General features: G+C 41.0%; 1 protein-coding gene across 6 annotated transcripts; it reads left to right on the top strand.

Annotated features, from left to right (window-relative positions):
* The first annotated feature begins 119 nt into the window (after positions 1-119).
* Positions 120-7,438, top strand: LOC136483391 (uncharacterized). 6 transcript variants are annotated; one of them, XM_066480448.1, is made up of 9 exons: positions 120-307; positions 3,058-4,114; positions 4,204-4,445; positions 4,526-4,605; positions 4,818-4,946; positions 5,043-5,138; positions 5,824-6,592; positions 6,661-6,957; positions 7,066-7,438. In XM_066480448.1, the coding sequence occupies exons 2-9, from the start codon at positions 3,162-3,164 to the stop codon at positions 7,212-7,214; spliced, it is 2,715 nt and encodes a 904-aa protein (XP_066336545.1). In that variant the 5' UTR covers positions 120-307; positions 3,058-3,161; the 3' UTR covers positions 7,215-7,438. The 6 variants fall into 6 exon arrangements, with proteins under 6 accessions (XP_066336545.1, XP_066336541.1, XP_066336543.1 ...); XM_066480444.1 differs by having other exon boundaries at positions 120-482; XM_066480446.1 differs by having other exon boundaries at positions 120-482; positions 2,169-4,114.
* Positions 7,439-14,951: the final 7,513 nt, after the last annotated feature.

Raw genomic sequence — 14,951 nt, 5'->3', positions numbered from 1 at the left:
CTAGCGGCCTGAAAATCATGGACCTGAGAGAGAGACAGAGGGCATTCTCAGCCCAACGAATTAACGGCCCAGCCCAATTGCCTCCTCCCCTCGTCGGCGACGGCGACGGCGACCCAACACATCTGGATTTACACAGAAAACCCAAATCCCCTTTGCCACCGTCTCCCTCGCCGCCGCCGCCGTCTATCCAGACCCCGGCACATCGCCGCCCGCTGCCACCTCACCGCCGGATTCACATCGCAGCCGCCCCACCAGTCAGGACCCCGGAGCATCGCCTCGCCTTGCCGCCTTGCTCCGCGCTCCGCAGGTTAGGCAGCCGGTACCCCAAACCCTATACTATAGCATCCTGGGCTCGGTCGGTTGTAGAAGAGCACTGGGGGCGTGAGAGAGGGAGTCACCAGCCCTCGAGACCTCCTCCCGCTTCTACCACTCCCCCCCGACGCTTGCAAAATGGGCATCTCAGATCCCACCTCACTCCCTTCGTAAGCACCCGCCCACTCACTTCTCCGATGCCATCTGCGAAATCCATGTACTATAGATTGTTCTGTGGTGTCTCAGAGTATTGCCACTTGTTGTTGTACCAGTCTCAGCGAAACTTGGCGGCTTCTTGTCTCTTCTTCTTACTGTACAAAGCATATGCTCCTCCGCCAACTTCTCTTCCCATTTGCTCCTGCCCAGTCGAATAATAATATACGATTATACTCCTACATGTGTAGTGTATTGTTGGTGCTCGTTTTGGTTACCCCAGTTTGGTTTCTAGTTCAAATCGCGTAATCACAGATTTAGCATTCCCATTTATGGGGATAAATTTATTATTATTCGACTATTTAGGTCACTAGGCTGGTCCTTGAAGGTGGCACGTCCTTTAGAGTTCCATGTATGAAGAGTTACTTGTACGTTGATGACTTTTTTAGCGCTTGGATGCTTGCAGCACTGAAACTTTGCTTCAAAAATAGAGTTTTGCTCATGTGTCTGTATATATTTATTGACTTAAACATGCAGTCAGTACAAAAACGGAAACCCTTCCGTCTGTTTTTTTAGGACCTGACAGGAGAAGCAAGGCTGAAATACCAGCTGTCTCTTCTCCATTTCACCTGATCTGGTAATGTTTAATGTCACACACACTTTTATTTCTGTCTCTTATGATTTGGGACTGAATTTGATTACCTCGATGATTGGTGTTGTGAATCTATGGGAAAAGGATTTCTTGGGCCGCAAGTAGTTGCATGGGCAATTGTTTCACATGCCTTTGGCCAAACTGAAAGCCATGTAGATATTGTTCAAAACCTTATAGTCTGTCGTTGAGATGGCAGAGTAAGGTTTACCCACTTGTCGCAAGCTACAGCATTAGATATTGTTCAAAATGCCTTTGTTTTTACCTATTTGGTGGAGGTGGCATTTCCTTCAGAATTTCGTTTGATTTGTTTGAGCAGAGATGAATACTGTAGGGCCTGCATAACATCATGCAACGGATGCATCAAAAAAACTGCTAGACTTGTCGTTTCTGTGTGTTACTTCTATTAGCTCCATTTTTGTTCACATGTTCCACTTGTTGAGTTGATAAATGCTGTGTGTATCATCAGAGCGGATTTGATCCTTTTGATGATCAGTTTTAAACCGCTTGTCGTGTTATGTTTAGCACATGGAAAATGAATTATTGCTCTGGAACTGGAAGCAATTATTGGTATGTGCACCATATATTCTTAAAACTTTCGATTGGCATGGCTTAATATTACTCGCCGAGATTGAATCATCAAGCTTTCCCCTATTGGTAAATGCTATTTATGCCAGCACTAAGAGCATTTTACTACTATGTTGTGCTTTTGCACTCTTGAGTGCCACAAAAATGGGTCAATTATCAAATGTCGCACTGATTGCTGAATATTATTTGGTATCAAGAAATAAATCATATGGGACCTCCTCACCTTTTTGGCCGTTGATATACTTTCTTCAAAACATGACAAATGGCAAATAGACAAATGGCAAAAAGATGAGATAGTCGATTCATTCTACCACATGTCGTGTGATTGTAATATTCCAAATATGGTCTAAAGCTGAGTTGGTCCCATAGCCCCCCTCTGTTTTGGTCCTTGATGCCCATTTTTGAGCCATTACTCCTTCAGATTTGGGTCTATCCTACAAAATACTTATGGTACCCCTTTTCTCAGGTGTGGAGGTAGTGTTGGCCCATCTTAGGCAACCACCCCACTCACCTTAGCCATATGGGAGTAGGATTTACTGAGTAATTGGGCTACTATGAGTTGTTTGCCGAGCCTTATTGATTTGCAGACTGCAAGCACTGTCTAGCCACCAGTACCAGCCTTGCAGTTGCAGGATGGAATCTTGCAAGCATCAACTGAGAGGCAGGTTAGACTGGCACACTGTATGGACAGGAGTGTAAGTAAACAGCACCAAACCTTCATGTTTCTAGCGGGTGAGAAGTTCAACTCAAGATGATGCTTTTGTGTTGATGGGAATTGAAATTCGATATCCTTATTACTTCAATCAGTTGTGGTGTTGTTTTTTAAATTCTAAAGGTTGGAAAATGGTAATGCATAAATATTTGACAGTGTTACCATAGAGTGGTAATCCAGACCCTGCTCATGCAAAGTTTGTGCTCCTGCTGTCAACTTGTTTCTAGGCCAAGCTTCAACAACTAATTGTGGAGCTGATATACCTGCTTGGGATCCTTTTTAGGAGAAAACAATCATAGACACACTGCCTGATGCTCATAGATTGTGATATTCATTGTTTAAAAAACAACTTAATTAGACCCTTTATTTGCATGATTGATGCTTGCTATATGCAATTGATCTTCCCTATCCACTTAGTTTTTGTGTTATGACTTATGAATGCTAGCGTCACTGTTACTAATACAACAACAACAAAGCCTTTAAGTCCCAAACAAGTTGGGGTAGGCTAGAGTTGAAACCCAGCAGAAGCAATCAAGGTTCAGGCACGTCACTGTTACTAATGTTCCATTTATTATTTTGCGAACTTCTAGAATATTTAACTGTGTTTTCTGCTTGTGACAAATTCATTCATTATCTTATACAGGACTTCTGAGATGTCGACATGAAGGGAGACCTGTAACTTGTATATATATTAGGGCTTAGTTTTCTTGTTTCCATATTTGTTTGGAGTTAGAAGCAAGGTTTCTCATGGCATCTCTGCAAGAATCCAATTCCCTGTGCTTGAAGCGGAAGCTTGTTGATGACTGCCTGTCAAAAGACTGCAAATCTCGCCGTGTCAAATCTGAGAATGGGCCCTCATTCGATTCATTTGCTAAACGCTGCAAATGTTGCTGCACTCGACCTAACCTTGCCAATGATTGTGTCAATTTTCTGAAGAGTGGAGCGCCAAGCCGTGTCATGTATTACAAAAAGGGTTCATGGCACAATTTTCCAGAGCAAATAATGAAGTCCCTCATCGATGAATTCAAAGGAAATAAATCAAGTGTCGTGTCAGTGATGGATGATGAACCAATTCTTGTTGATTTCTTGTCAATGACCCTGGTCAACCTTAAAACCAGAAAGCAGCGGTCTGTTGCCTGGTTTGATGACACTGGCAAGCGTTTCTTTCCTTCTCTGTTCTTTGATGAGGAAAGTGATGAAATGGCCAAACAGGATTCTGGCAATGTTGATAGCACTGCACAGGGAATAATGTTAGATAAGGTCGCGAGTTCTCCACCTGAAGTGGTCAAGCAAGTTGTTCTTGAATCTAGTCCCCCAGTCCCTCAAAAACCTTTGACTGTGGATGTCTTGCGCAAGAGGATCACATCTGTGGAAAGAGGCAGCGAAGGCTTTCTATTTGTCCAGAACCTTTTTCTCTCTGGTATGAGTCCGTTTGCAACACCGAATAACATACTTCATGTCCACCGCTACTCTCCAAACGATATCACCGCACAATGTAGATTTGAAGCTTTTGAAAGACAGATGAAATCAACTAAAGAAGCACGTGGTGATGCAAATGTTAAGTATGGATGGCTAGGATCTAGGAAGAGTGACATAGTTAGGATTCTTATTAATGGTTTGGGTACCGCTGCAAATCCTGTTGAGAAAGCAGGTTTGGGTGCTGGTGTATATCTTTCACCAGAAAACCGAGCCTTTACCAGGTGTGTTCTCCTTAACCCTATTTTTGTGATTACTGTTTTGTATTTGCTTAATACAATATTATGTTTACGCCACATGTTAATTGTTTCAGTGTCGGTCTTTGCGATGTTGATGAAAAAGGAGTGCAGTATATGTTGCTGTGCCGTGTGATATTGGGCAATGTGGAAGCTGTTGAACCTGGATCACAAGAGTCTTTTCCAAGCAGTGAGATATATGATTCTGGTGTTGATGATTGTTCAAACCCAAAGTGTTATGTGATGTGGCCATCACATCTGAGCACTCACATCCGTTTAGAATATCTTGTTAGTTTCAAGCTTGTCCCAAAAGTTCGAAGTAAGATGATTAATAAGACCTTTATCATGTCATACTGAGAAATTTAGTCTTAACAATCTATGTGGTGCCCTTATTTTCAGATTATTTGCTTGACTTGAAGGGTTTATGGTTTAACCCATCACTAAAGGAAGTTGGAATGGATATTTCTACACTTCAACCTGTGAGGCAACCTGAATCTTGTTATTTGTTCACCATCGGTTTTCCTGTTAGATGCATGTCTATTGAATACTGATTACCATGGGACAACAGAAACTTGCTCTCATATCAGCTCTGCCGTTCAATGACCCCCCCTCTGCACCTTGCAACGGAAAATGATTTTAGCTTTCGTGTACGGTAGTATTCCATTTATCCAACCAAACAATCTGTTTGCAGGTAATGTGTGAAACAGGTGAAGGACCAACTTCTCCATGGATATCATTCAGAGTTCTGTTTGCAGTTATTCAAGACAATATATCATCAGTGGCAAGGGAGCTTCTCTTCCATCATTATGAGGAGCTGAAGGTACTATCAGCTTGAAAAGTTAAGTTATGAGGTAGGTACTTATTGTGGTTTGTATGGTGTGTGCTGAATCACCGTTTCAATCTTTCCACATGACAGGAAAGCATAATAACTCGCGAAGAAATGGTGAAGAAAATGATAATAATAGTTGGAGAGAAAGTACTTTTGGAGGCCTTGAAGAAGCTTCATTACTGTGTAAGTTCATAGTTGCATGCATTTTCTTGTTTCATGTCAAATCTGAGGAACCTTTCAAGGTTTGTGTTATGCAAGTTCAAGCTTGTATAGGAAGGACTTCGTAACAAATTTTGTTTCCCAATTTCACCGTAATAACCTGTTAAAGGTTGTTTTACTAAATGCTGATTGCATGAGCCTGGCTGCATAACAGAAGGCTTCTTTTCAGTTTTCAAACCCAAACCTGTATCTTTTTTGAAGCAAAAGCAATTCATTTGTGTCTCATGAATAGTATGGACATGCAAATTAGTCATAACAAGGCTGTTACATGCTTAATCTACTTTTAACATTTCTAATAGTTGAATTGTTTGATGGTTCATGGTAAGCGAGATTGATAGGAAATTACCAAACAGCTTCATGCCACTTGAGCACTAGTGGTTATGTGCAAAGAGAAACTGTTACAATTAGGGGTGTTCAACCAATGGTTTATCGGTATAGTCAAAACCTTCCTTATCCTTCCTTGCTCCACTTGCTTAGACTTGATGAGTGACCAGTTTGTAAGGGTTTGAAATAACCTGTTTGTCCCGCCGTCGTATAATATTTTCTTTACTCTTCTCAGGATGATCTTAAGTGTTCCAAATAAGTAATGTGCACTACCTTTTTTCTTACTGGCATCTAGCGTCACTTTCTTATTGGCTTCTTTTTGCAGCCATCATTGTGGTACAAGCCTTCTGTTGAAGCAGTGTCTAGTGATTCTGTAATGGCAGCACCAGAACAATTGTCCTTGGATAAGGCAGGTGGAGATTGTTCATTAACTCTGAGGGTTAACCATGCTGATTCACATGCACCAAATGCTGTGTCTGAACATGCCACAGTTCTTAGCACCAAAGGATGTGATACCCTTGCAGCAGATATGGTGCCCAAAGGTCAAGATTGTCTGGCACCAAGTGGTGTGCTAGAAACATCTAGTTCTGCTGTTGCCATGTGTGGGGCTTCTACAAGTGCAGAACCCAAGTGCAGAGATCCTGTACAGATGCTGCCACCTGGAAACTCTGCAACCTCGTGTGCCAAAAACCAAGATTCCTTTGTAGGAAGAGTGGCACCTATAGTTCATGAAGGCCTTTTGAGGACAATTTCTGGAAGCTCTTCACCTCCTGGTCGGGAAGTTTGCAAATCCGGCACACCAACCACAGGACGTCCTGGTTATGCTTCTCTAGCACAAGTTAATACCTCCCAAACCCATGGAGTTTCTGCTCCAGGCGTCACTCCTAAGGGCTATGAATCTGCTGTACCAAGCTTGTCACTTGGAAATTCCAAAAGTACAGGTGTGAAACAACTCAATTCTGCACCAAGAATGACACCTGAAGGCCAGAAATTCCTTTCACTTGGTATTGCGTCACGAAGCCCATCACCTCGTGATTTAGTAAAATGCCAGAACAGTTCGACACTAGTTGCCATACCTCCAGTTCTTGCACCAGGTAAGCCTCTGTGCAATACGATTGCTGCCTACCATGTATGGATCATTAAGGTTGTCATTTATGTGCAGGCCATGGAAAATCACCATCCACGAAGATCAAGGGCCATGATTCTCTGGCGCCGAGTGTCAAGCCAAGTCTAGCACCAAGTAAAGCGCCAAAGTTGCATGAACCTGTGATAGCTGATACGAGCATCAAGGGCTGTGATTCTCTAGCACTGAGTATCACACCAAATGGCCATGATGGTCCAGCATCAAGTAATAAAACTCCAAAGCACCATGAATCTGCGATAGTTAATACAATGCCAGAAAGTAGTCGCTCTCAAGGTGAGGGTGTCGCTGCTAAGACCTATGATGCTCCTAAACCAAGTACGGTGCCTGAAAACTCTTAGTCTGGAATATGAAAGTGATTAGCATTAGTGCTTCATTTCGTTGCTTCGACTACTAATGCTAATGCCTGGTGTGTGGTGGCTGCAGGAACTGGGGAGCCAAAGAAAGAACAGGCTGCGGTAACTGGCTCGCAGGGTAAATTATCTGTTCCAGGCCTTGATGCTAGCAGCCATGTTACTGGGGCAGTGAGCGCCCTTGTCGCCCTATCAACTCTGCGAGAGAAGGGCGGGCGTTAGAGCAGCAGCAGTGTTTAAAACCGCGTGGTTCCCGTTGGATCAGACCCTTGTTCTGTACATGCATGTGATGATTGCCGGCCAGTTCCATGTACGCGTGGTTGTAGCAGTGGTGTAAGCCGGTGGGAATGTATGGATCGGTGTATGTATGCCCTAGGACAGGAATCACCCCGTCGACTCTTCTGAACAATAAACCCTCTTTGATCCCTATGCATATGGTTGCTGCTGGTGGTTGGTCTCGTGTTGTGCTTGCTGTGCCCGTTGCTTGGCAGTAGTTGTGATGAATTTGCCAATGGCCTGGTTCTTCTCATGCAAGGATGTTGTGAAAATACAGGAAAATGTGGTAAGTGCTGCTATGGTCTCACATACCCACCATGTGCTGGCGGCCAGATAATCTGGCTGTGGCGTTGGAGATGGAGAGCAGCCGTTGAAAATACAGGAAAGCGTCATTTGGCTCGGCGCTGGCCAACAATTGCACTCAATAGCAATGGAGACATACTACTAGCACAGGTCGTGGGAAGGAAACCCGGGGGAGGAGGATGAGATAGCTTGGTGGGTTTGTTTGTAACAACTAGCAATACTCGTTCGGTTTCAAAAGTAGAGCTATAAGACCGGGTAAGCAATAGGAAAGAAATGTAGTTGTAGTATAGTACTGTACAACTAGCACAGGAAAACTATTTGAATCGCTTGTAACAGCAAGCCCGGAGCTAGCCTAAAAGAATTCCATATCTGAGCATTCTAGTCATTCCTGCGAAACTAGAAGGTACTACTTGTTCCAAGGGTGGAGGAGAAGTATCCGTCTTGTTCTTACGCCGACGATGTCTGGTTTATATTTCATAATAGAAGAGGATAGCTTATATCATGGAGAAATGTGCCTATCTCTCGATCAAATAGTAATCGGATTGTAAGAAAGAAGTCATTGTAGTTTTTACTTAGGGGCCTACTGCCTATTAAGAACCTGGAGTGAACCTTATTTATTTTTCGAAGGGGGGGGGGGGGGGGGGGGGGGGGGGGGGGGGGGAGAAATGACTCTTGTGAATTGTAGAAGCAATAGCATGTACAAAGCTAGGTTGATCTACAAAGATAAAGAAGAAATAGACCTACCTTTCCAACTATCTTTTGAAAACACTAAGTAGGGATCAAAGCACTATTAATAGGTCCTCCTGAAGTAATCCTTAACAGTTGTAAAATAATGACTTTTCTAACCAACAAGTCTATTGTTTCAGCCAGTAATCCAACCAACAACTGAAGTTTTTCCCAAGTCTAAAGATAGAGATGAACCCTCTGCTGTTCAAGATTGGCTTAGTGTTAAATCATCCACTGCTCTCTTTCCTCTTGTTTTTGGTGAATTATCAGTGTGCAGATGAATTCAATCCACTGCTATTGAAGAAGCTTTTGGAGGCATATCCTCTCTTGTCTTGTCAGACTAAGAGCTCTTGTCTCTTTCTTTTCCCACGGTAACTAGAGATTGAATAATAGAAGCCAGATTCAATATCATAAAAAATAGAGATTGTAGCGTAGAGTTAGGCTATCCCATGTTAGCAATAACAGCTTTGGGATCTTTCCTGTTAATGATGAATAGCTTGCCTCAACAGATAATCAGAATTCTTTCTATTCGCGGTAGAACAACCGGAAAACAAATCGATCTAGATGCCCCACTCTTGCCATCTTTGAAGGAATTGAACCATCAACTGACTTACTTGAGGAATAAATCAATCTAGCTACTCTCTTCTCTGTCTTCTTCAAGCTTCAGAAAAAGAAAGCTAAGGCAATTGGTGTAGAATAAACCAAACCACACCGAACCAGTCAGGAGTTTTCAGAGATTATACCCAACCTCACATGACACCACTTCATTGTATACAACACGATGAACCGATCAAGAAAGACGAAGCAGACATACACAAGTTCAAGAGCGAGGTTAGACAAGCATGTATCAGAACAGCAACGTGATCACAGCTGCTGCTACGAGGACTAACGTCACAAGGGAAATCCGGCTGGAACTGAAGGCCTCTGATCCGACCGATCACGCGGCACGGACGTCGAAAGCTCCTCCATAGTCGACGGGGGCACAGGTCCTGGGACGGCATCTGCTGGACGGCCGTACGCTGGCTTACTCGATCCTGTGTGCTTGCATTGATTCAGACGTGAGATTAAGCACGCAGAATAATGCTAGGCGCGAGGTAAATCTCGTCTTTGAGGAATCGGCAGGTCAAATCGGATAAAAGGCAGGCAGCGGCAGAGATGCATAGTAGAAAGGAACAACAACGAACAGCGATGCAGAGTTAGACGTACGCGCACTTAGGGTCGATGCTGTTTGGAACTGATTGGACGGGAGAAAGATGAATGCAATGGTGCAAAAGAATTGCACTGCACGGGCTGCCGGCCGTACGCTAGCCGACAGCACTGCAGGCATCAGGTCATAGAACCATAGCTAGGCAGAAGAAGAATTCCATTCAAGCGAAGAACAGAGTGAATCCGCGAACCGATGATCATTTTTCCACTGACTGCTATAAGATATAACTGAATATTTGGGTCTTTAAATGGCTTTTTCTTCTTCTTCCGTGATTCGGTATCAGAGCAACGAACTTCTAGGACTGATCTAGGTTGGAACTGGGGTTGCCTAGCGATATCACTTAGCTCAATCTAAAGATATCTGAGCTTGTACCGCATGGTTGGAGGCAAGAAAAGCAGAAGCACCAATGACCTAGCCACCGATCAGTATATTAGAAGGTTTTATAAGCAGCTCTTTCTTAGCTTATTGCACCGTATCCAACGTACGCTCATATAGGCTCAACTAGTAATACCAATGTAGGAACTCCGATTGGTTTCTCACAGGTCGGATCCAATAATAAATAGACTTTATGGTAAGGAGAACGAAGCTAGCAAAGCCAGGCAGAGAGAGTTCTTCTTGATAGGAATATCGGGATAAGGGCTTATTGATAGGAATAGAGAAGCATAGGAGGAAAACAGGGCGGATGACTCTATGACTTGTAAAAAATAGGGCTTGGCTTGTAAGGAGTCTAATAAAACTAGAATCGTTACAAAGTAGATATGTTTTTTCTCGCCCATTTTTCTGCCGTCTCATATGTATGAGTAGCAGTATTGGCATTGAAAGAACGTGGGTACAGGAAATAGGGCGGTTGGTAGGGATCAAAACGGTACGGATATTTTTCGACCGTATTCAAAACCGAATCCGTTTAGAGGGGTTAATATCTATCCGTATCCGAGTCCGGATATCCAATATCCGATACCGTATCCGTATCCAAATACTCAAATCGCATTTTTATGATGTCAATATCCAATCGTATCCTATCCGACATAGTTGACACTATCCGTATTCGAATCCGAATCCGGACAGAAATATGAAAATAAATGTAATATCGATGATACCCGTCCGTATCCGATCCGTTTTCATCCCTATCGGTGGGGGCTAGGCTAGGTCATGTGTCTATTGGGAAAGGTAAGAGTTTATCGAGGTCTTACTCTTCTATGATATGGGTCTTTTGAACTACTCCTCTCTTCTTGTCGTACTCGTCTTTGCAGTGAAATAAATGGTTTTGGGTATGGAAAACTATGTTTCCTTTTTCTTTTTGCAAAAATGATGACGTTGTTGGGCAACTGTTTTCATCGTTAAATGACGCAAGTCCATACGTTGTTAGCTAGCAGACGCACGCGTTTTTGAAGGCATCGCACGTCGCATCAAAAAGAGAGAAACACATGCATGTGTCGAAAATCTACATGGCCATTTATTTGATGGATGGATCATTTTTCCTAGGCCTTGCTTTCTTTTTCAATGCACAACGTGCACATTGACGAAACACAAGGACTCGTTTGTGTATGTAGTAGTAGTGGATGGATTACTAACACTAGATTAGATTAGATGCTGCTTTGGAATGGAAATTTATGTATCGTTTTCGCAGCACACTTGCGTGCAAGATGGTGCTCCGGCGGCCACTTGCTTGCCTTGCAAATTAAATCAGTCTCAAGTCATCGAGACTTGCTGTCGCCCTGCCACCGGACCGCCATGCTCATGCATGCATCGACAGGACTACTAGGAAAGTAAGCAACGGGCTCCCTGTTCGTTTGAACTTATCAGCCATACCTTTTCAGTAAAATAACAATGTTCTTCTCTCACAACAAATCCAAATCATCATAGCCTCAGCCGTTTTTCCAGCCAGCCGAACAGGGCCGCCATAGCTCCAGCTGCATACACGCACGTTGGGTAGCAATGCAATGCAAGATAGTACTACCATTTTTTTCTTCTCTTGTGACTATTATATATTATTACATATAGTCGTCTACACAATTAACTTCGATGATGTGTTAGTACATACGTATCGTTACTGCAAGTGGCTTGACCTTGATTTCGACCACGTGCAGTATATGTATATAATCAGTTTTCTTATTTGCCCTGTCGTCTAATCCTGATTCCTGCGCCATGGACAGATGCAAGTTAGGGATGGGTTACCAGCTTTGGTAGACTCTTTGTGATAGTGGTGGCAAGCATTTTTTTTTTGGTGCGAAGAAAGCAATTGCTAAACTAGTGGCAGTGTTATGTAAAAAAAACTCGAGGCTCAATCAACATTGCGTTTTTCTTAGTATCACACTACTACAAATATGATCTTCAGCAGCGGCAGGCAATTAGCTAGGAGCCATCTCTAAAAATGATTTCCGAAACGAGCTACCTCTAGAAATCTTTCACCCACATATAAAAATGCTCTATTTTTAGAGGCGGCTCTAGATGCAACCGCCTCTACAAATGGATTTTTAGAGGCGGCTGGATCTAAGAGCTCCCTCTAAAAATGAATTTGTAGAGGTGATTGGATATAGAGTCGTCTCTAAAAATAGGTGCAACACCATAAAATTTGAATTTTTAAAATGACCAAAACTAAAGTTTATATCTCAAATTAGTTCAAAAAAAGTTTAGATCTCGAAGAGTTATACAACTTTGTAGTTGACAACTTTTCTCATTTGAAATCATCTAACCAGTGAGAATTATGTTTGAATTTCTCACATTTGAAATTCAAAATTTTTAAACGACCTCGGATGGAGAAACGATCATAACCAAAGTTGTAAATCTCGATGATATCTACAACTTTGCAGCTGAAAACTTTTTCATTTGCATTCGTGTAGGGCCTCATATAGTCATTTCAAAATCGGATAAAGAATACGAGAATAATGAATATCTCATATGGACCCAAGTGACTTATGGGTGGGTGGAGTGGTTATGGGAGATATGCGTGAGGCTGTAGGTTGTAGGTTTGTTCCTCTTCGGCTGCATTTTTGGCACAAAAAGTCACCTGACTTGTGGTTGCCTGGTGGGGTATCCATGTATAATTTTTAGCTATTTTGGAGAGAATGACAGCTGCCTCTACAAATCATCGATTTGTAGAAAATAAAAAAGTAGAGGTGGTTGGGCCAACCGCTTCTACAAATCTTGCTCGTAGTAAGTGTATTCAATATTTTCTCTAGGCTATGTGTATGGCTCCGATCCTTATGTGATATAGGTAAGTACCTTTAAAATTGATGCAACAATCTTTTATTCATTACTTCATAATCTCTAGCTAGCACCATATTAGTTACACCATTAATCAGTTCAAAGTTAAGAACAATCAATCATGGTGATCAATGGCCAGAGTTAAATTACGCCACCATACATTTTTGTCAACGTTCCGCATCAGGCACACATTCCTACTCTTCTCATTCTAATCATTTTTCATACTTGGTTCATGCACAATAGTTTGAGATACAAATAGTGGAATTATGGAACTGCACGTTAATTATATGCTCATGCTAACTTTCAATCTCAACAAACAAAGTAAGGGGTTCTGGCTTGTTGCTGAAAATTTTAGACAACTTTATTCTTTACATATCAAAAAGCTTTAGAGAGTTATGCACACGTCTGCTATGCTCTTGTATATATTATTTTGTAATATATGTTAACATCAAAAGGTTCAATCAATTAATTGGTATGTGGTTATGAAGAAATCACGTACATGAAATGGTAACGGTCAAGTTTGACATCCTTATCAATTGAATTGTATCAGTCCAAGCATTACATGAAATGGTCAATTCATCACATGTCTATACTGATTTCAAATCAAGAATGTCCACATCATCACTTGAAGTTAAGCTTACATATACCATCTTGAGTACTAAAGCTCCAGTAAGGTCATAATATAGATTACAAACAGATATAATGCCATATGATGTTTTTTTTGTTGACATGCTGTTCTCTGTATCCATGTATATGATCCCCAACAAGCTAGGACACATTTGATTCAACAATTTAGAAAATTTTCATTAGTTTTGAAACAATAACAATAATATTAATTATATCTTATATTTGTTTAACATACATGACAAAGATTGTCATTAATATCTAGTGTATTAAATAAATATTTGGAAGAGTTTGTAAAAAGGGGGCTTAAGAAGTGTGGGAAATTCATGGAAATAAGTGATCCATGTATCTAAACAATGAATAGTCTTTAGGTCTCCTAATATATATAGTCCTTTTTCTTTTTTAATTTCCTTTTTGATGATGGTTCATGTTGGGTTTCAACTCTATCTTACCCCAACTTGTTTGGGAGACTAAAAGGTTTCATTGTTGTGTTTTTACCCTTGTTGATTAAGATAGCAAATATTTCCATTTTAAAGATTGACGTGAATGCTTTATTTGGCTTGCTTGCACAGCATAGATATTCAACCTCTGTTGATATAGAAAAACTCATCTAATAGTAACATTTATGTTTATAGCTTGTAAATGAGTCATCATATCTATCTGAAGAGATATGCTTCTGTATAGGAAAATTTTGAATTTCCTTATTATAAATTAAAGGAAAGAAAAGGTCGCCATAGGAATAATATATGTACTTTTCATGTAGTTCCTAAATCTTGTAATATTTTCTTTGTTTTCTCCACAAATTTCTTGTACAAGAAAGCCAGCCCTATACATGCAGATATGGACAATGATGATGCGTGCATCTACAATCCACTCTTGCAAATGCCTCTTCCATCACGTGCAAAAACATGGACATGCATGTTTTTTGAAAAAAAGGTCCACTTTACATCCTAGGCTCCTAGCCGTTCCTTTTTTGTGCATTGAAATGAGATCAAATCATACCTAATGAAACATGTCTTCTTCTCTTGTTGTAGAATGTGTTTTGACTGAAATTAATTTGTGAGATTGATAGTTGTCATACCCTATGTTACAAAAAATAAGAAATTTTGCAATTATTTTTTATCAGTTCGAAGTATTTTATGTTACTTTAATCCTGATATATAAATATACATGAAAATAACAATAAAAACCATATACATAAGTTTCTAACATAGCCTATGGTCTCGTATATATGTCGTCCAAGGAATTTGAACATTGAAACATACCTGTAAGAGGAAAAATCGAAAGCGACAATCGATTTCATTAGAGGGTGAAACAAATGTGAATACTTTGGAAGTAAATTGAGTAAATATTTTGTACAATGTCCAAATGGATAAAATGAATTGTTCGAGTAGTACGATAGACTTTTATTATTTTTCTTGTGTGTGTATATATAGGTATGAATGAATATCCTTCCAATATATTCTATCACACTGATTGTGTAGTACACACAAATCCCATGTCGTTAATGCATGTTATCATATTACCTTAACCTCATAATCCCAAACAATTTCTCTCTCTATATACCCCCACTGATTCATCTCCATACAACCAGATCAAAGAAACTATCACTTCTCATC

The sequence above is a fragment of the Miscanthus floridulus genome, chromosome 9, assembly GCF_019320115.1.
Source record: "Miscanthus floridulus cultivar M001 chromosome 9, ASM1932011v1, whole genome shotgun sequence".
NCBI classification, from domain to species: domain Eukaryota; kingdom Viridiplantae; phylum Streptophyta; class Magnoliopsida; order Poales; family Poaceae; genus Miscanthus; species Miscanthus floridulus.
This window is presented reverse-complemented; position numbering and strand designations above follow the sequence as displayed.